The sequence below is a fragment of the Hippocampus guttulatus genome, chromosome 22, assembly GCF_054856545.1.
Source record: "Hippocampus guttulatus isolate MCC_2025c chromosome 22, RoL_Hgut_1.0, whole genome shotgun sequence".
NCBI classification, from domain to species: domain Eukaryota; kingdom Metazoa; phylum Chordata; class Actinopteri; order Syngnathiformes; family Syngnathidae; genus Hippocampus; species Hippocampus guttulatus.
The window spans coordinates 7,090,822-7,112,041 of NC_141282.1; the positions used below are offsets into that span (position 1 = coordinate 7,090,822).

Consider the following 21,220-nt stretch of genomic DNA (forward strand, 5'->3'; position numbering starts at 1 on the left):
CCGAGAATGCCACGCGAGACAAATGAGGTGCGGCTATGGTAAAGTAGATGGTCTCTCGCTGGGCTGTGTTTACGTGACCAGGCGTGACAAAGTTACATATGCGCACATTCCTCCTTCCAAGTTGTGCAGAATGGCGAGAGCTATCCGTCTCCCACGCTTTATGCTGGAGTACAAAAAAAAAAAAAAAAAAGCTGGGCAGAATTGTCTTCACGGCGTTCCCTAGCAACTGCTCCACTTTTCAGTTTTATCAATGTGCAACGTGTGTGCGCTCGTTTACCGTCAATACAAAACCGCCAATGTAGCTTAAAAAAAAATAATGCAGTTTATTTTACATGATTGCAAAAAATGTTGACTAGTGCCACTCAAAACAGCATTCCCCCCCCCCCCCCCCCCCCTTCGGAATTGTGTCATACTGTCATGAGCTGTTGGTAGGAGTTCATTTGGTCACAAGGGAAGCCTGTCGTATAAACTAAACAGTAACAGTTCAAGAGCAGGTGTCTGGTCATTGTCAACGTTGGCTTACCCTAATACAGTTTAATGCACGCAGACTGGTTCTAAAGTACGCCGCGCTGATCCCCCAAGGCCGGAAAAGGCAAATGAAAGTGTTTGGTTCGCCATCTTGTAAATGACGAGCTTAATCATAAAGGAAAGGTCAAGGCCTCCCATAAGAACGTGTTGAAGGGGATACGTCACTGTCAGCACATCAGCAGCGAAGTTTTGCACAGTCGTGTTGCTCAGCACGTATCTTATGCGTCTCTTCTTGCAGTCTCACGCACGCGCGCACCTGCCAAAACACAAAAATAACCTTATTTGCCCGGTGGCCTTGCATCAATGTCAACACTGTCTGCAGCCATCCCGGTGCAAAACAACATCGAGGTGTTGCATATGTCTCACCAGCCAGTCGGCGCATGGACATCTCTTTAAAAAAAAAAAAAAAGAGAGTGAAATCGTGCAGAGAGCGCCATGTCTAAAACTGCAGGTTGGCCTGATTTGACCCTTAAGTGACTCACTGGCCCTCGGCCGCGGTGAGTGTTGCTGCATGCAATTTATATGACGGAACGGAGCTTGTTTGGAGTAAGTAATGCCTCATGATGAAGTAAGACGTACACACACAGAAGTCGTAGGATACCTCGCCTTTATTGCATAAACATCTGATCGGTAGTTTAACATAATTCGATTCCATGTTTCACTCTTTTCCAAACGCATCCAAAATTAAACGTGATTCTCAAGATAGCACTTAACACGGTTAAAAAACGTTTTTAGTTAATGCGCCAAGACTGAAGGAATCCATTTTAATCAATGGACGAAAAACAGAAATATTGTAATAGGGCACATTTCTTTGTTTAACCCCTAAAAAGTTATGTCCGTATGGCTGCATTACCAACTCCTGCCGCACACGTCGACGGGGTCGCTGTTTCCAGATGTACAAATACAAATACACTCAAAAACGATTTTGTCACTCTGATAAGCTGTCACTTCACACCACAAACGTAGTACACGATTAAAAAAAAACCCTCAAATTTTGTTTAGGGAAATACTACTACGCGTATAATTTACAGGGCACAATGCGATGGTTCATCAACGCGTATGTATTAGCAGGTGCGTGTTCTCCCCTGCAGGGGGAGCATTCTTCACGTTTCGGCTGCGGGGCGAGTCGGAGGAGGGGAGGATCGGTGGAGGTGAGGACCACAGTCTGTTGCTACTGCAGTGGCCGGGAGGGACGGACACGCGAGGCTGGCCGGACGCTTCCCTCACCATCAGCACCATCGCCACCGGCGTCGCGCGCGGAGCTGGGCCGAGGCAAGGGGGGGGGGGGGCAGGACGCCACATCGGATTTGCAGCACGCTGTGAGTTCCAACGCCATTCTTATGTTGACGAGGAGATGGAAGGCGTGCGTGTTGCCGGAGCCTAATGGTGCAGTGCACATTGATTCGGCTTCCCGTGACGATGAGCATGCCCCGCAATATGGAGGAAGATTGTTGTTTTTAATTCTTGATGATTCTCGTCTCGTGAACACCGGAGCATTTCGAGGGATGAAAGACATTGCGTGGCTCTCCGTGCAGGAGGATGCTCTCTTGTAGTACACCTGAATTGCGGTGGTGGTGTGGTCGCGATCGCTTCATTGTTGCAGCCAACCGGTGCATCCGGGCCCGATGCCGGTGCACCGCCGCCAGATGTAGCCTCAAGCTCCATTTCTGGACGTGTTCGTTTCAAAAACGCCGGCGGTGCACATCTTAGCCACATGGGCCTTCGTGTCACGGATGCTCATATTGCGCGTTTTCGAGAGACTTCAGCAGCCTTTTGCTGTTGAGCCAACTCAATGGCTTATTAATTACGACTAGGGAAATCTCAATTATCGCTGATCAATTATTTGCACGGTCAGAAAGTACAGCCGTGTATGCATATCTACATTTGGAGGTGTTCCCTTCACCCTCAACTGTCTAATCATGGGCCACCTCTAGTCCACCTTATGGATCGTCAGCCATTTTAATTAATAGAAGACAAATGTTCTTGTCATTTATACGGAACCACGCTACAATCGAAATGCTCCGCACACCAAATGTATTGTTTCGAGCTACTTTTCAAACCATCTTTTGTTGGAGGGATGCCAAACCCTTCCTGTCGAAGTATCAGCCGCACGTGTGGACTTGTACCCCGATTTCCTTGCACGCTGGCATTATTTGCCTTTTGTCGATGGCTCTCTTTGTTTTGTAACGCCGCCTCATTGGACGAGAACACTGAATCCAAACTCTCGTCCAATGTGGACGCAGCGGGCGAATGAATACAATTAGCACCCAGACGATTCTGTATACTTTTGGGTTAGTAGCGTTCGCACCCTGCGGTGATGATAACTTGTGTGAGTCAGGAAGTGGGAGAGGGGTATGATCACCCACCCCCGCAAACGCCCTCTGGTAACCTGCGCCCTCACCTCACAGCTGAGGTAGATATGCATACACGGCTCACAATCTTTGCCGAGATTGTTCTTCAGATTTGTTCTCCAGTTCTAAACGAGGACAAGGCAGATTAGTTCGGTGAAGGTGAAGTCCAGTCAAGAGTAATAAAAGACGACCGACGGTCGCCATGGCGCCGTGATCACCAGCCGCGTTCTGAAGCACCACCGCAGGCGGCGGGTTTATCCGAGGAGACACGCGCGCTAGCGTCGTTCGCGTTTTTTTGCCGAGCAACCGCTGATGTCGAGCCTTTGTGTCATATTCAGGGCCTCGGGTGCCTCGTTTTCCGTGCGGGTGAATGCCCGGGATGGTGCGCGTTCTAGAAAGGTCGCGCAAGTCGGCTGTGCGGAGTTTCTGGAGGAACAACTCGTTTTAGAGTTGGCCGAAAATCATATTTTCTCCAGGACGGATGGAAAATGTTTGAGGTCAAAGAAGCCACGAAAGAGCTCCGACTCATCAAGACACCACGATCGCGTGATGAGCGTGAGAGCCTATCAGACTCGCCGATCGTTGTGCTTCGTTTGAATTTCTAGGCCGTTACCGTGCCGCTTCGAGAACGTGATTTGCAGTGTCGATTTGAGAGAATGTGCAACGTGCTTTGATTTTTCTTTTCTCTTTGTGCGTCTGCAGATGAGCTCTCAGCAGAGAGAAGGCCGTCTCGATAAACAAATGAAGAAAACACCCCAGCGCGGTTTAGCTCGGCCTCCTTTAAGTTTGGCCTCAAGCAGGAAGTCTGACTACACCGCAGAAGCCTTTCGCCGATTGTCACCGGCGTACGGAAACGTAAAATATGTTGCGTGTACCAAAATAGGCCGCGCTCGGCGTGACTTTGTATAAGGCGTAAATCCTCGGCTAAAGCAAACACACGTCATCGCGCGCACGCGGGAAGTGGCCTGAAGAGAAATCTGCAAAGCAAAGGTGACCCGGAAATCAAGATTCCGAGGCAAGGCTTTGCATTTTGGAGGGTACGCTTCACAAAAAAAAAAAAAAAATACAAGTCAAATCGTGTTGGGAAATTTGCAAAAACGTTTACATGTGCGCCGCTTGGTCTCCCGTATGCGGTGTGTCTTATCATATCCGGGCTACTTTGGCATTCTGGATGTTCACTTTTAGCTAACCCCCCCCCCCCCCCCTCGTATTTCTTCACCGAGGCTAAAAAGTCTCATGCGGCTTCTTCCATTTGTGCGATCGTGTAGCTCGAAATAGAAGCGGCCTTTGATCGTCAAACCGAAGCGGCTCCATCACTTTGCGGTCGCGTTGAAGAAATCGTCGATCACCAAAGTAAATGCGGTAATCTCCGCTCGGAATGTTGCTCTCTCGATAAACCCCCGAGCACGTTTTTCTTGTAATTTGAAGACGGCAGCTGCTTCTTAACATCTTTTGGAGCGAGCAAGACCGTGATTAACTTTGTTTAATGACTTGGCGGGCAGCCAGGGATGCTTTGGTGCTCCTGACATACTGTTTGCCTCTTTTTTTCTTTTTTTTTTTAAACTGGCCTTTTGGGCAAACCCTTTTTGTCCGGCCCGCACATTGGGCTGAAGGCACATAAAAAAACACACACACATTGAAAAAAAAAAAAAAAATCCTTTTCAATGTGAAGGCGAGCGATTGGCGTGGTTCACACGTCGCCGATCCGTACGTGTCGGCGCATGACGTTGCATTGACAATGAGGGCTATTGATCCGGTGATTAGAGTCGGCACCCTGAAGGCGTCGCTGACAGTGAAAGCGAGACCCCCCCCCCCCTCCTGCTAATTGTAAACCGGGTGATCCTTTTGTAGGCTCATTAAAGCGGGTCAAATCCACTTGAAGAGGGATATACTCAGTTACTTAATCCTAATCATCCAGAGTCCCCCTTGGACCGTTTGCTCGTGACGCTGCATCGTTTCTTTTCGGGGGGCTGACAGCTTTTAAACGTTGAACCCGCTTGGGTCGGCAACCGTTAGCCTTGCAGTGGCGACGCTTTTTTTTTTTTTTTTTAATTTTGACCTTGCAGTTTGGTTTTCAATGACATCCAGCCTGTCAACAGATTTGCAAAGACTCGTGGCTTTACAGAAGCTCTCGTGAGAGCGACGCAACCTCCAAGCGAAGAGGCGGCCATCCATTCTCTTGATTAAAAGTAACAGATCCGCTCAAATTAGATCCAGTCGGGCGCGCGAGACTTGCGACGATCAGACTTGGCGCGTGGAGTAAAAAAAAAAAAAAAAAAACCCACACAAAACAAGTGCAATCTGGTGTCATCTTTCCCGCCGTGACTTTGTCCAATTATTGAGAAAATAAACCAAATTAGGATTGTTAGTGCAGAATTTAATATATGTGGCTGAGCAAGTTTTTTTTTTTTTAAATGCTGCATTTTAGTCGAATTTTTATTATTAGTTTTAATTTTAATATGCGGAGCATTTGCGGAGTGCAAGATAAAGAAAAAAACTCACTATTGTGCAAAAAATAAAAAGAGTAAAGTAAACGACAAATCTCAAATAACTGAGCGCAAAGTAGAAAGACTTTGAGCAGTACGTCACGAGCTCGTCTTTTGGAACCGTTGCGCTGCTCAAGCGTTTCTTCAATTTCCGACTAAATGTCCCAAAGTGTCAACACAAATATTAGGTTGGTTATGTTTTCCTTCCCCCGCCCCCGTCCGCCCGTGTTTGCCTATCGTCGGTCAATATTAGTCGTCTCCCAGGCGGCCCCTGCTCCATATCTGTCCCGTGTTGACCCACCCTCATCCAAAGGCGCTTTACGGCCCAACGTGCCGATTTCCTTTTGTCGTTCTTCGCCATCTTTGTCTTCGCCGTGGCCGAGGCGGTCTCCAAGGGATCTCGGGGACGCCTTCCCGACGCGTCTTTGACATGTCTTGTCACCGTAGGCCCCGGTTTTTGCTCGATGAGGCCCTCTCGATGTGGTTCAAGCCTCTGAGTCTCGCAAGCGCTCTGCCGCGAGATGCTGGGAGCCATCAACAATATGCTCCTTCCTCCCGTTTTTTTTTTGTTTTTAAAAAGAGTGCCATCCCTGCGGCACATTTGCGATGGCTCCATCGTGCGCCCTGTGTGGTGCCATGAAGGCATGTCAAGGGTGGGAACTGCAGAAAAGGGGGATTTGTCCTTTTAACCTCTTCGGTTGTGGAGTGGGGGGGGGGGGGTAACTTCCAAGGGGGTCGTAAATCTCTCTGATTAAACTCTGCTCTCCCTGCGCTTTTATTGCAGAGTGCACGCTCTGTGTGCGTTACATCCCATCCGAAGGACATTCTCAGACGGTTCAAATTAAAGCGGCACTTGTAGAGTCATGGCGACCGCGGCCCCGTATTTGAGGGGCGGGGGGGGGGGGGGGGGGGGGGGGGTTGGGGCGCACTTAATGGAGCGCAGACCTCCGTCCAAGCTGAGGAACGTCTCCTGTGTATGCCTCGAAGTTTGAAGAGCGTTCATCGGCACCTTAAGTCAAATCTATTCTGCAGCAAGACTTGAAGTCCGGTCATTGTTTTTTTACAGCGTAAAAAAGAAGCACCTTGCCCTGTTGTGACTTCGGTGACGCTTAGCTAGACTTTCATGACGTTTAGAAAGGGACTATTTCCGCTGCCAACAACACGGCGGCCGCGTTTCGCCTGCTCTAGTCTACTCAAGGCTTCACGGTATGAAGTGGGCCATTTTTTTCTTTTTTTTTTTCCGCAAAATGAGACACACATTACCTTAATTAGGTCATTTGTCATGTTTTTTTGGGGACGGCGGAAACATTGAGACAGATGTTCTCGGGTTGGCCCGAGGCTTTTTCATGGCACAACCCAGATGGCGCATGATAGGCTGCAGGTGCCGCACTTTTTCCCCAATCGTGCCACTTAAATGTAGTTTTGTTATTTGGCCTAATTGCACAGATGAAACGCACTGGGGGGCGAATTTGGCAGACCGAAGAAAGTCGACGGGGCGTTCAAGGCGTTCACACGCTCACTGGCTAAAATATTGGGTCACGTGTCGAGTCCCAGCGGGTCCATAAAATGTCACTTGGGCAGCTCATTCGATGGCAGACAGTAAATGGGAGCGCGGCGGGCTTTTGTAGCACGCGGCGTCTCTCGTGAGACAAAACGTTGGTGGTGATGTCGTGCCGGCCTCTCCAGGGAATTATTTCCATATTCATAGCAATCGCAGCACGCTCATGTGATCTAGTTAGACCGCTGTTGTGTGTGTGTGTGTGTGTGTAAATAAAATCTAAAAGGTATTTAAATCTAAAGCTGTACTTTTCCACTTTAGCAAGAATAGCTTGTCTGCTTTTGACAATTTCTAGCGTTGCATTGCCACGGCAACGCGGCTCCCCGTATCCTTCCAAGCCCCCCCCCCCCCCCACCCCCGCGTCCTCTGTCCATGAAATGCTTTTAGATTTGTCCGTTAATAATGCATGTTTCTCTCCACTTTTTTTTTTCTCTCATGCATTCGCACGCAGTCGGCGGACCGTCGTCTTAGTTTCGCCGCCCCCCGTCGGGGTTTGACTTGAGTTGAAGTCATTCGATTCACTCCGGTGGACTTGTCTTCAGATCGCGTCGACTGCGGCGTGATGCTTTTGAAATCGGGTGCCGTCTTGGTGTTGCCTGTCTGGTTTTGTTTCCGTGGCAACATGTCACAGCTTGGGCCTGGCTTGCCGCTCTCCTTCCAATCTGTCGCTCCTCAGCCGGTTCAATGAATAGGACCCCCTCACCCCCCCCCTCCATCTCTCCCTCTCCCTCTCTCTCTCTCGTCTTCCCACATGAGCCAATCAGTTGAAACGTCGCCCCCCCCCCCCCCCCCCGGCCTATTAAAGGCCACTCGCATCGTTTGCCTTGTCGCCCGGGCCGAGCTGAAGGCGCTCGTCATGGCCGCGTGTCCATACGGGACTATTTTTATTTCTTATTTATTTTTGTCGCTAACATGAGATGAACGGAGAATCTCTGCGCAGATTATCGGAATGTATTCACGGTCACGGAAGGAAGCCATTTTTATTGCCCCTAGCGTTGCAATAAAAATGGCGGGAGACATGGAGGTCATCGATTAAAGGTCAGCAAGACCGGTCATTGCCTTCATGAGAACAAAAATATCACCAGTATTGAACAACGATGCAAATGTACAGAGAGTCTCTATCAGCATGATTAAAAATATATTATATCTCCTCTAAAATTCACACGGGCACCTTTTGACCGAGTTCCGCGATCGCTGATCAAGCGCTATGCCAAAGCCTTTTTTTGTCTGTTTATCATTAACGTGAACCTCATGACGTGCGCTCTCACTTGGATTGCAGATCTGGGCCATTTCCTGGAAGGGGAACGCGGCGGTCACACCCCGACAGGTAAGGAAGATCTCTTGCAGACTTATTATCGCGAAAGTCGCCGTTTAAGATGAACTCTTGAGCTGATTGCGGCGGGTCGCCGCAGAGGACGTGCGTTTAGAATCACCGCCGTGGTCGGCCACACGGAAGGCTCTTGCGTAACACGGCACTTCCCATTACTGTCATCGTTACCTGAATAACCACTGCCTTGTGTCACGCTGAAGTCTAATAGTGAGTCATGGGGTGGGTGGGGGGGGTTGAATGGGTGGATTTGTATTTTTTACATATATACCGGTATATATTTTTGAAACCCCACATCATGGTGAGCGACTCTCCTGACGCGATCTCCCGCGAGGCGTCACTTGACGCCCTGCAGTAGCCCTGCCGTTTCAGCGCTCTGCCCGCCGGTAAACAACACCAGAGGGACAATAGGTCGGGGGCGCCTCGCGGATGTGGGGGAGACGCGGCCCGCATCTCGCTGACCATCAGCACTTCCCAAAGCCTGCAGGGATTGTGCGGATGATGCGAGAATGGCCAACCCCCCCCCCCCCCCCCCCCCCCCCGGCCCCCCTCGATTGTCAGCAGTTAGCGGCGGGTTTTGGAGTCTCATCCTTGGAGAGGCTAAACAAAAACAACTTTGACACAGCAGCCGTGAGATTCCCCGTTCTTTGCGTGATAATTTGCGTGCTTTCCCAGACAGCGTGGGGAAAAGACTGAGGCTCGGAACAAAGCGTTTAACCTTGACTCGGTGTCCAACATCAATAAATAGTTTCTCTGGGCTATTTTCTCACCTTACAGCTTCTTTATGGGCTCAGAGAGCAAAACTGCTTTGGTGATGATTTATAAAAGTAGACGTGAGGCAGCCTGGGGCCGAGCCGTCGCCTTCGACGGATGACCGCTACGCACGCACTTTTTTATTCCTTTCATTCAACAGCTGCGTGATGTCGGCTCCACGGGCAAAGTGGCTTTTTAGTACTCCATCCCCAACTTTATTGTCACGCTAACCGAGCGTCGAGTCTTTTTATGGGACGCTGCAGCACAGTTCCTTCTCCTTTTTTTTTTTTGTTTTAATTCATTCACATTTTAACACGTCAGTGAATTTTTAGTGACGTGGGCGCAGATGACCATTTGCGCCCCCCCCCCCACCCCCCGCTTCCCAATGCGCGCCCCTTGTCCTCCTTATCCGCCTCGTCGGGCCGCCAGCCCTCAGCGACTCTGCCTGACAAGGCCGCGCGCTGAGCAACTTGCGATGTTGCTTTCGGATCCAATCAAAAGGGGGCGTTTGGGTTGTGGTGTCAAGAGCGCGAGGCGCTTTGCCCGGCGTCCTCCCAATTTATGGCGATCGCGTGCTCAGTAAGGGCTTCGTCACGAGGCGGGCCACGACCGGAAATGGAAGGATGGAGTGACCGCGGCAGTGTCGCACAGTGCCCTTTGACCTTTTTGGGTTATCACCCGCGAGTCAGAAGATGAGCGAGTTGTTCTTGGCGGATTGGAATGATGCACTTTGATGCCTTCCGTCATCGTTTGCCAAAGCCCATTCAAGTCGGTTCGCTTTAGAAAAGACGGCAGGGGCCCGCGGGCGCTCGCTCCGCTCGGGTGCCCTCGCATGGCACATGTTGAAAGGCGAACATGTGGGGCGCTCTCGTAATTGGTGCCCGGTTTGACCTCGAGGGCCGCAGAGATGTCATGCGAGTGACTCAAAAATGCCAGTCAAGTGCATCCTATTGTGCGGGGATGCTTTTGTAGCAGATAAGCCCCGAGCCGGTGTCCTTTAATTTGCTTTGTTTCCAAACGGAAAATAATCCCGTCACCTCATTTGCAGTCATTTTTGACTCTCCTTCACCACAGCAAGGTCCGGCCGAACAATATGGACTTGGCCGTGCTGCGCCTGAACGCGGGCGAGACTACGATGAGGTCCGTGGGCTCTGGCGCCGTTCTCCTCGTGATGCTCGTGAGTCACGTGGCATCGGCGCTGGAAGTGCCCCTTGATCGTAAGGACGTTTCTTGTTTCGCGAAGCGCCCTGTAAACTCTAATTCAAGTTACGAAAGGGTTATGTTTTGAATGTCTTACTTTTTTAACATTGAGTGCCCCCTACTGTACACTTCTTGAATGTGCCAAGTAGCGCAATTAAGAAGCTCAATTTCTCTTGAAGCTCACCGCAAAAACTAACCCCCCTTCTCCGTCATATTCTGTCGCTGTGTGTCTGCGTTCCCCTGGCGGACCAAAAGCTAAGGTCCTGGAAGGATGTAAGTTTGCACCAATTGTCATCTCGAGTGTGCGCCCCCCCCCCCCCCGCCACCCCCCTTTTCTTCTTTGATTTACATTGTTGCATGCGGTTATGATTTTTCTTTTAGAAATGCTGGTTTTGAAGTTGTTGGACTCACACAATATGACAAAAGTTTCGGGACACAACCGAATGAATTATTTCTCGGTGTCCCGATACTTTTGTCTTCGTGTGGTGTCGCTTGCCGTGATGTTTCCTGGCACGCCGCGGTTGCGTTTCAAAACGTCACCGCATGAATAACTCCCCTGACTCCCCGCAGTGCCCCAGCCCCCCACGATTACGCTGCAGTCCCCGAAGGATTACATCTTTGACCCGCGGGAGAACATCGTCATCCACTGCGAAGCCAAGGGGAAGCCTCACCCCAGGTGAGCAACAACCGCACCTCGGCATCCCTCACCGCCGATTTTACTTTTCATTTCTCTTCGCTGAAACGATTGATCTGAGCAGAGATTCGCAAAAAAAAAGACTTGCCTTGGCAACGGTTGTCATGGACAGCAACCCCAAGAAACGCACTCGCACGCCCGTCAGACCGAATAAGACAGCGTGGAAACGACCTCCTCCAACTCACTTAATGATTCATACCGATTCCTTCTCGGCCATAAAATATAAAAACAAACCTGTCGATATAATAACGGCTGTCCCGTTTTCTTGTTAGCTTTTCTTGGACGAGGAACGGGAGCCATTTTGATGTGGAGCAAGACTCCAAAGTTCTACCGAAGCCCGGTTCGGGGACTTTGGTCATTGACGTCAGCGGGGAAAAGGCCGAGGCCTACGAGGGGACGTACCGGTGCACGGCCCACAATGATCACGGCACGGCCGTCTCCAACGACATTGTCATCAGACAATCCAGTAAGAATTCATCGACATCATCGGTGCTCCTCAACCTTTTTCGTCTCCCCGACAAGTACGTGCTGTTCACCCGGCCCTATTTATATTGCCCTTGGGAAGGTCATCGACGGGGGGGGGGGGCGCCGTTGACTGACGCTTAACTAAAACAAACAAAAAGATCCTGGTCCGTCTCGGTATCGGCCCGCTGACCGGCGGTCGGGGACCTCTGATGGACACGATCCGAAAATGGTCACCTATGGTGTGAATGTGCCTCCTCTGCCCCTGGTGACTCGCAGGGTCCCCCTTGTGGTCGAAAGAAAGACTTGAGGCCATCACAGTGCAGATGGGGGTCTCGATGGTGCTGCCGTGCCGCCCCCCGGCAGGGCTGCCCCCTCCCGTCATCTTTTGGATGGATAACAGTAAGTCAATCTTGTCATTTTCGAGCTCGTAAGCTTCCCGAAATGACGACAAGAAAAATTGACACGTCTTTCCTCCGAATCTTCAGTTTTCCAGAAGCTGCCGCTGGACAACCGCGTGTCCCAGGCTCTGAACGGCGACTTGTACTTTTCCAACGTGCTCCCAGAGGACAACAGGAACGACTACATCTGCTACGCCCGCTTCCCATATACGCAAACCATCCAGCAGAAGCAGCCCATCTCCGTCACAGTGCTGCAGAGTAAGTCGTTTGTCCCCCCCCCCGCCCGCTCTGATGCCCTCCATGGCCCGCCGTGACTTCCCGCGCTCCTCTCCCACCCCAAACGGCCTTCGCTGTGATCTCACCGGCTCTTCTCTCGCGAATTAGCCAACCCGACCGTGGAGTGCCATCCCGGTTTCATGACGCCTTTGGGCGCCGCCAGCACCAAGATGGTCCTGCGAGGGGACACCCTGGAGCTGGAATGCATCGCCGAAGGCTTGTAAGCGGGCAAACGGTCGCGGCGTCGTGCCTTTTGGCGACAGAGCCGCGCCAATAACGCTTCTCGCCGCAGGCCCACTCCGGAGATGTCTTGGCAGAAAGATGGAGGAGAGCTGCCCAGCAGCAGGGTTTCCTTCCTCAACTACAAGAAAACCCTGAAGATCGTGGACGTGGGCGAAGCCGACGCCGGCGACTACACTTGCGCGGCCGCCAACCGCCTGGGCGCGGCGCACCACGTCATCAAGGTTACCGTTAAAGGTCGGAGCGCCTTTCCATCCCCTTCAAGCGGCAAAGCGTAAAAAGCCGACAAGGAAGGCCCCCCCCGTTCTCTGCGCTCTTCTGATTTGCCTTCCTATTCAACAGCTGCTCCGTTCTGGATCAGCGCTCCCAGGAACCTGATCCTCGCCCCAAATGAGACCGGCATCCTGACTTGCCGAGTCAGCGGAGACCCGAAGCCGGATATTAGTTGGTTCGTCAACGGAGTGCCCATCGAAAGTGAGCGCCGCGCTTTTATACATGCTTGTGAAGTCTTTTTTTTTTTTTTTTTTTTTTTTTCTCTCCTTCACGTATTTGCTCTTTAACGTGCTGCAGACGCTCCCGAGGACCCCGCCCGCAAGGTGGATGCCGATACCGTCATCCTGAGCCGCGTGCAGTCCGGCTCCAGTGCGGTTTACCAGTGCAACGCCTCCAACGAATTTGGCTACCTGCTCGCCAACGCTTTCGTCAGCGTTCTCGGTAAGTGCCCGAACGTCGGCGTCGCGACGGCCTTTTCCCCCCCGAGCCCGACGGCCATTTGGACTCTGATCCGTGTAGCCGAGCCTCCGAGGGTCCTCACTCCCCCCAACCGAGTGTACCAGGTCATCACCAATAGGCCCGCTTTACTGCATTGCGCCACGTTCGGCTCGCCCATCCCGACCATCACGTGGTAAAAATCCCTTTGCTTTCAACTGCCCCCCCCCACCCCCCAAAAAAAAAGCCCAGCTCTCAAATGCATTTGCTTCTCCGTAGGTTCAAGGATAGTCTGATCAGCATCAAGAGCGAAGACCCCTATGTGATCCACGAAAACGGTACCCTGGAGATCAACGTGGCCCAGTCGCAAAACAGCGGCAAGTACACGTGCGTGGCCACCAACAACCTGGGCGTCAAGGAGAACCACCTTTTCCTGGAGGTGAAGGAGCCCACGCGCATCCTCAAGCAGCCCGAATACAAAGTGGCGCAACGGGGCACCAGCGCCGTCTTCGAGTGTAAAGTCAAGCACGACCCGTCCCTCGTCCCCACCATGACCTGGCTCAAAAACGCCGGCGAGCTGCCCGACGACGAGAGGTGCGCTGCGCGCCACGCGTACGCGTACTCGGCGACTCCCGCCAACGCGGCCGAATCTTTTTCCGATTGTCAGGTTTGAGGTGGACACGGACAGCTTGGTCATCAGAGATGTGACGGAGGAAGATGAGGGCACGTACACGTGCATCATGAACACCACTCTGGACCGGGACTCGGCCAGCGCCGCGCTGACCGTCGTCGGTACTTGCGCTCTTTATTTCGCCCGCGTCCGCTTCGCGACGCTTGCTGAGAATGTCGAGAAGCCGACAGCAGCTTCTATTTTGGTTCCTTTAGGCTTGACCACTTTTTTTTTTTTTTTTCCCTGCTTTTCTTGCGCTGTCTCAAGTGTGTGTCACTTACGCTAACTTTGTGTACTCTACTCTTGATTCTTGCTCTCTCAGAGGCTACTCCCACTCCAGCTATTTTCTACGGTAAACAAATCCTGTCTGCAGTGTCGTCATGTGACCTTGTCTGCACCCTCATCTAACATTTCGATTGATCTTCTTATGGACCGAAATTAGACTCTGCGTGTGTGCCTTATGCTATGATTTGCATTTTGACAGATTAGATTTTTTTTTTTTTCGGGGGGGGGGGGTCACAAATGGCAAGTTTATTTAAAATAATGGATTCCAATTGTATATAGGCGGCTATTATTTTTTTAATAACTTTATTCTCATTCCCTCATTAAGACTGACATTGTCACTCACCGAATATTACTCAAAACAAAACATTTCCAAACGTCGTTCTAAGGAGTTTCTTGTCTTGACAGAGAAACCCGACCCACCTACTGATCTAGAACTCACTGACCAAACCGAGCGCAGTGTTCAGCTCACCTGGTTCCCCGGAAATGAACACAACAGTCCCACACAAAGTATGTCGTTTTTTTTTCCCAACTGGTTTATACTGTGACGTGAAAGCCTTACAATGGAAGATGATTGGTCCCCCCAAGAGTTTTTGATCCAGTATGAGGATTTGCTGCACCGGCCCGGCGTCTGGGTCAACATGACAGAGGTGGCCGGTACGAGCGCCACGGCGCAACTGGAACTCTCGCCGTACGTCTACTACTCCTTCCGGGTTCTGGCCAAGAACCAGGTGGGCTACAGCCCAGCCAGCCGGCCGTCGCGCCAGTACAGAACCAACCCGGCGGGTAGGTACACGGACGCGGCTGCTAATTTCCCGTCAATCTTTTCGAATGTCGCCCATTCATGTTGTCGTGCTTTCTTTGGCATCGCAGCCCCCGATGAGAATCCTTCGGATGTTCAAGGAAAAGGAACGGAACCCGGCAACCTGCTCATCTCCTGGACGGTAAGCCAGTACATTCTCGAGCTGAGCGCAAACGGCGACATCCGGTGGCCATGTCACGTCGAGGCGGGCCTGAAAGCGCTGCCGCGATACTCAAGTCTCGAGGCTTTTGTTGAGTGGAGGCATTTACGTGCACGGCAAATGACTGACCTCAGCTAAAATGTCCGATTAGTCGCTCACAGGATTCCAGTCCAATGGGCCCGGTCTGGAGTACAAGGTGCTGTGGAGACAGATGCACGTGGATCACGATTGGTCCTCCAAGACGGTGGCCAACGCCTCGCATCTTGTCGTGTCCGGACTTCCCGTCTACGTTCCCTACGAGATCAAAGTCCAAGCTCTCAACGATTACGGCAACGGGCCCGAGGCGGAAGTCGTCATCGGCTACTCGGGGGAAGACCGTGAGCGGCGTCCGCCTTTTGAATTCCTCACAAAAAAAACAAATTCCTCTTTGCTCACCGGGTCGCTCTTTTTTTGACCGCGCTTCAAGTGCCGAGGTCGGCCCCGGACGGCGTCTCGGTCACGGTCCACAACAGCACGACGGCACAAGTCCACTGGGAGCCGGCGTCCCCTCACTCGGTCCGTGGGAAACTGAAGGGCTACAAGGTATGTGCCGGACCTCGCCGGGAAATCAACAAGATGGGGGGGGGCCTTGAGCGGAGGAAGGTTGTGCCCGCGTGCGACCGCTCCGGAAGCTCGTCGCGTCAATCATCGTTCACCACCAGCTGTCAGGCTCAATCCTGACACTTGACTGGAGTTTAAATTTTTTTTTTTTTTTTTTTTTTAGTAGAGCACAGCAACAAGGACCAGTTATTTGTAGAGGCACTTTAAACACAACCATTGCTGCATACAAAGTCCAAATTCCGTTAATCGTCGCCTCCCACCGTCGCTACATCGCCCGCAGGTTTACTACCGTCGGCAGCGAGGCTTGCACGAGACCGAGGAGGAAGCGGATCAGGAGTCGGAAGAACAGGTTGTGACCTTCAGCGGGAACCGCACCGAAGGCCGTCTGCCGGGCCTGCAAGCCTACAGCCTCTACATCATCTTCATCAGGGTCCTCAATAGCAAAGGGGAAGGTCCTCGGAGTCGGGACAAGCAGTTTGAGACACCCGAGGGAGGTCTGGATGCCATATTTGGCCTTTTAAAAAAAAAGAAAGATTTCAAAGTCCCCTCCCAAATATTTGTACCATGTTCTGATTCAGTCCCAGGACCGCCTTCTTTTCTCAACGTCTTGAATCCCAATTTGGACTCTCTCACTCTGGAATGGGGCCCACCACTGCACAAAAACGGACGCCTGATTGGCTACACGCTTCAATACCAGCCAGGTACCAGCAGCCACTTCACGTCTTTGTGAAGAGACAAAAAAATCCCCCAAAAAACCCCCACTTGTGTCTTCTTTCTCAGTCCTGAACATCACAGAAGCGGGGCCGGTCACCGTCATGGATTTCCCGGTCAACGAGACCACGGTGACGCTGGACAACCTGAACTCCAGCGTCCTCTACAAGTTCCACCTGAGCGCAAAGACCGTCAAAGGCGCCGGCGCCACTCTCACCAAAGAGGCTTCCACCATCATGGAAAGCAGTGAGTGAGCGCGCACCTCGGCTTCGCCACGACGACTCGGCCCGCTTACAATGGCGGGAAGGGAAAAAAATATATATATATTTTTTCTCCCCCACAATTTTGCTGCTGAAGACTGCAAATTTCCCAAGTGCGGGACGAATAAAGGTTATCTTATCTTATGTTCTCTTCTCTCAAAGCTCACAATCGTCCCACTGTCGGGACGGGCAAAGGTAACCCGTTGGAGTTCATTTTAGTCGCCCCGCATGTTGAAAAAATCCCCAACAGAGGAAGGCGTACGCCACCCGCAGCAGTACATGCTCACCACCTTCGATCTCTTCGTCACGTTATGTCATAAGCCCAATGTTGCGCCGCTGCATTTTGCCATTCCTCAACTCCCACCGCGAGACGCTCTTTCTTGTTTTTGCACTTTCGAGAAGGTAGCGAGATGCATGCCGATCCTGCACGTGCTTATTTCACCGCTCGACAAACTGCGCTTGAGAGCCAGAGGTGGGCAAAGTGTGAAGCGCGGGCCCCCCCCCCCCGCTTGAGAATGACGTTCTGTGATGTGATCGACTGCACTTTGGGCGTTGGAGCGTGCGTGCGCGGTTGACTTTCTCTGTGTTGTCTCACTCTTTTCCGTGTTCTTTCAGGCCCCACTGAGCCCCCTCCTCACCCAACCTCCCCCGTCACTCGGTCTGCGCACCCCCCGCCTCACAAGGGTACACAAGCTTCCCCCTCCGTCTCTATCCGTGCTGCCGCTCGCTCTCATTGGCTTTCGAACCGAAAGGCAGTCACATTTTCGGTGAAATTTCAAGACGCGCTCCGACCCGTCACCTTTGACCTTAATGCCGTGACCGATTTATGAGTTTGTGACATCACATGACGTTAAAACGGTTCATCCTGAAGCTTCACCGAAAAGCTGTAAATACCATACCGGCGTTTTGATTCCAACACCCCGCCCCTTTCCGTTATGTATTCAGCGCCCTCTGTTGGCCCGGTGTTTGTCATCGTGAACACGTCCGTTTCGGAGGAGTGCGCGCTGATCACTTGGGAATACTTTGGACACCATAAGAACATTTATGTGGAATACACGGTGGAAAACAGTAAGGCTCGCCTGCGCTCGGCGCTCGCGGCGATACGATCTTCGAATGGCGGGCGTCTCGCCGGGAAGTAAACGTCTCTCCTCTCCACCCGCAACTCTCGATTTCAGGTAAAGAGGACTGGAAAAAGGAGTCGGTCAACGGCTCGCGCTCGCATATTTTAAAAGGCTTAAAGCCAGGGACGTCCTATAGGGTGCGCGTGGTAGCTCGAGACCCGGCCGGGCCGACGCTCCACGTCACAAACGAAGAGGTGGTTACGGTGCCAGGTGAGGCGGCATGCCTCAGCGTAGTTCCTTTTTTTTTGTCTCATGACTCCCATTCGTCACCTCAGAATTGACTTTCTGACTTCGCGTAGCCCCATCTCAAGTTGCACTCACTCGCTAGAGATCTCATTTTACAACACCCGTGTCCTCCCCCCCCCCTCGTCCCCCTTTTATTTCTGTCTATCATTGCAAATTTGCATTGCATCATGACTTCCACCATTGACTACCCCCCCCCCCCCCACGTACTTTTTTTTTTTTTTTTTAACGGGCTGGAACTTTGTGCGTTTTGTAGCCGTGGCCAGTCGGCACGTGGACATCGCCACGCAAGGCTGGTTCATCGGGCTGATGTGCGCCATCGCTCTGCTCATCTTGGTGCTCCTCATCGTCTGCTTCATCAAGAGGAACAAGGGCGGCAAGTATCCAGGTAAAACCGGGACACCCCCCCCCCCCCCCCGCTCCAATCTTGCTTTCCACTGATACACCACGTATTAAAAAAATAAACGAATGCTAAATAAAACAAAGCGTTTTTGCTCATAAAAGCTCAATGACCAACACAGTATTTAAAACAAAGAGCCAATTGATTGCCATTTTTTTTTTGATGTCATCAATAGTGAAAGAGAAAGAAGAAGCTCACCAAGACCCCGAGATCCAGCCCATGAAGGAGGACGATGGCACCTTTGGAGAATACAGGTAAGACAGACAAGCTTTTTTATTTTTTCTCTCTCTCTCTCTCTCTTCTTATCCCCTTTGGTACTTGCTCACGTCCTGTGGTTATTTGTACATAGAACATTACGCGAAGCTGCCAAGACATCAGCGGAGCCCAATACCAAACGCACCACAGAGGCAAGACTAAAACATCAACTAACCCTAGAAATCATCTCATGAACCAAAAGCACATTAGTCCGCTTTAACAAACTTAATGCGATTAGCTCTTTTAGTTGTAGGGAAAAAAAAAAAAGCCAACATCTATTTTATTAGTTCCAGTCCTTGTCTTTCCTTGTTGAATGATTATTAGCTCACTTAGCCTACACTTTGCCACACTCTCACTCCCACCAGCCATTTAGCTTCTAGCAAAGGGCCCGGCTGTTTCAGTCGTTTTGGCCTGCACAAATATGGTTATTTTTAAACGGGATTTCAGTTTTGTAGCGTCCTGAAAAAAAATAAAACGAAAGCAGACGGCAGTATCGGTGTTTTGGGTGAGATCACCTTGTAGCAGAACAATGCTTGACGCTTGTGAACATGGCCCATCTCACGCACACACTACTAAATACTACTACTACTACATAGCATGTCAATAGTTTGTAAAATTGATCAAATGTTAAATCCATGAAACAGAGCAAAAAGACATTTCGAAATGACAAACATGCTATTTAAATTTTTTTTTTTTTTTTTAACAGTGACACGGAGGACCACAAGCCACTCAAGGGCAGCCGGACGCCGTCCAACGGCACGGTGCGGCGCGACGAGAGCGACGACAGCCTGGTGGACTACGGGGAGGGCGGGGACGGCCAGTTCAACGAGGACGGCTCCTTCATCGGCCAGTACAGCGGCAAGAAGGAGAAGGACACGCACGAGGGCAACGAGAGCTCTGAGGCGCCGTCGCCCGTCAACGCCATGAACTCCTTTGTCTAAACCCCGCTTCGCGCGAAGGACGCTTCAACTTGGACCGCGGTGCTTAATCATCATGGCAGCCCGTCACCCAGGATGCCCCATCATCTCCTTCCACACCCCCCCCCCCCACACCCCCCGACACTAAAGTCGCACCTCCTGAGCAAACTCGGCAAAGAGGGACACCGCCGCCCACAAGGTGTCGAAGGAACGACTCTCTGGAGAAGCAATATAGAAAGGAATGTATCAGGAGCTGTGTGAGTGTGTGAGAGAGAGAGTGAGTGCGCGCCATTTGATATCCTTTGCTAGCATTTCTATACAACCACAACGTATCCAAACACATCCGCAGGTGTTAACTGCATGGAATCCATCGTGGTGCCGCTTTTGTTGTCACGGAAACGTGCCGAGTTTGGTTGTCGTCCCAAAGTGCCCCCCCCCCCCCCCAAAGTGTTACACAACGTATGATACCGTGTATTTGGAAGGATGAGGGACAGGAAAAAAAAAAACACACTCACCAGCCACAGTGTGATGCACAATATCATCAAGGGTTGTTTGAGAAATTGGATCTCATGAGATCGCTGTTTCACAGCCTTTATTTAGCCACGGCACATATTCTAGAAAATCTCACGACACACCACTAAATGAAAAAGCCCCCCCCCCCCCAAAAAAAAACCCAGTACATTTAGCAGAATGAGACTTACTTAATGGAGACTGAAGCCCTCAAGGGCGGCGGCAGTGTCTGCTCCTGATGCTGAATGTGGAAAAGGAAAGCAGTAGTTGACACCGGGGACATCTTTAATCAATATGTTGTACTGTTTACAAAGAAACGTGGGTGCATGAGTGCAGTTGTGTGTGAGCATGCATGTGTTAAACGTACGTTCCGCCTTTTTTTTTTTTCCTTCGGGACTCTTGTCTGCTCGTCATCCAACTCTCAAACGCCCCGTCCCCCGCTGTGTCGTCTATCATAACTTGCATCAAGTTTTTAGGTCATGTCAGCTTTCTATGTGTTTTTTATTTTGTAAATAACTAGTTTGACCTGAGTGGAGAGAAAAAAAATCTGCCCAGCTGCATTGTGGGTAGTGTGACACAGGACTATTTACAGTTTTTATTTGCTGTGATTTTTTTTCTTTATTCTTAAAGTGAGCTCACAGGCTCTAAAATTAGATTATCTTGCTTGTGGCCCAGCTCCGGTGACACTCGTCTTGTTTGTGCACTTTTTTTTTCAAAATATATACAGTATATTAAATGCACACACACATTCACAGGCTGCACCATTTAAAGCTACATGGACAAAGTCGGGCCACGTGGAAGCTCGGTCAACTGTCTGAAACACCAATTTGACACGTGCAAGAAAAACCGTGGCGACACAAAAACTTGATTTGACACATTTCGACGTTTGTAAAACGTTCTTTGCCGGCTCCAGCGATATGACGACTGTTTGGCTATATTGTACGCGAGAAGCATGAGAGCGAGGCTGTTCAACGGTTTTCTCTTGGTTATAACACGACAAATATTTTGTATTTTAAATGAAGTTAAAACAGATAGGGGGTGAGGGGAGTTGAATAAACGTTGGCTTCAAGATTTCAAATTCGCAACTGTTTCCTCAACCGACCGCTTCATTAGGTACACCAGGAAGTTGAATATTCGTGTTTAATTATGCTTGTGGATGTCATTTGTTCTCGAGGTGTTTCTCATGTACAACCAAGTCTCCCTTTTTAAAGATAATGCTTATTTTTTGTTCATGTAGCCGTGTGTATAATCCAATGTCGGATTTTCATCCCAGTGCTGTTTCAGATCATCTGTTTCCGGTGCTCC

At 50.8% G+C, this 21,220-nt stretch overlaps 1 protein-coding gene across 2 annotated transcripts; it reads left to right on the top strand.

Annotated features, from left to right (window-relative positions):
• The first annotated feature begins 1,635 nt into the window (after positions 1-1,635).
• On the top strand, positions 1,636-20,993 carry nrcama (neuronal cell adhesion molecule a). Of its 2 annotated transcripts, XM_086103037.1 has the most exons (31): positions 1,636-1,847; positions 8,203-8,250; positions 10,078-10,220; positions 10,459-10,476; positions 10,774-10,879; positions 11,170-11,363; positions 11,639-11,761; positions 11,848-12,018; positions 12,145-12,256; positions 12,329-12,513; positions 12,619-12,750; positions 12,847-12,990; positions 13,069-13,180; positions 13,264-13,578; positions 13,652-13,776; positions 13,977-14,006; positions 14,345-14,446; positions 14,525-14,722; positions 14,810-14,880; positions 15,050-15,275; positions 15,365-15,480; positions 15,779-15,992; positions 16,077-16,199; positions 16,279-16,455; positions 16,632-16,664; positions 17,085-17,153; positions 17,415-17,537; positions 17,645-17,800; positions 18,090-18,221; positions 18,409-18,487; positions 19,195-20,993. In XM_086103037.1, the coding sequence occupies exons 3-31, from the start codon at positions 10,097-10,099 to the stop codon at positions 19,427-19,429; spliced, it is 3,945 nt and encodes a 1,314-aa protein (XP_085959163.1). In that variant the 5' UTR covers positions 1,636-1,847; positions 8,203-8,250; positions 10,078-10,096; the 3' UTR covers positions 19,430-20,993. The 2 variants fall into 2 exon arrangements, with proteins under 2 accessions (XP_085959163.1, XP_085959164.1); XM_086103038.1 differs by lacking the exons at positions 10,459-10,476; positions 13,977-14,006.
• The last annotated feature ends 227 nt before the right edge of the window (positions 20,994-21,220 follow it).

Bases quoted from the DNA above. Each gene is read 5' to 3' on its own strand.
- nrcama (XM_086103037.1), top strand. From the start codon at position 10,097: ATGGACTTGGCCGTGCTGCGCCTGAACGCGGGCGAGACTACGATGAGG. The intron at 13,579-13,651 runs GTGCGCTGCGCG...TCCGATTGTCAG, and splicing joins GAGCTGCCCGACGACGAGAG to GTTTGAGGTGGACACGGACA. The intron at 13,777-13,976 runs GTACTTGCGCTC...TTGCTCTCTCAG, and splicing joins CGCCGCGCTGACCGTCGTCG to AGGCTACTCCCACTCCAGCT.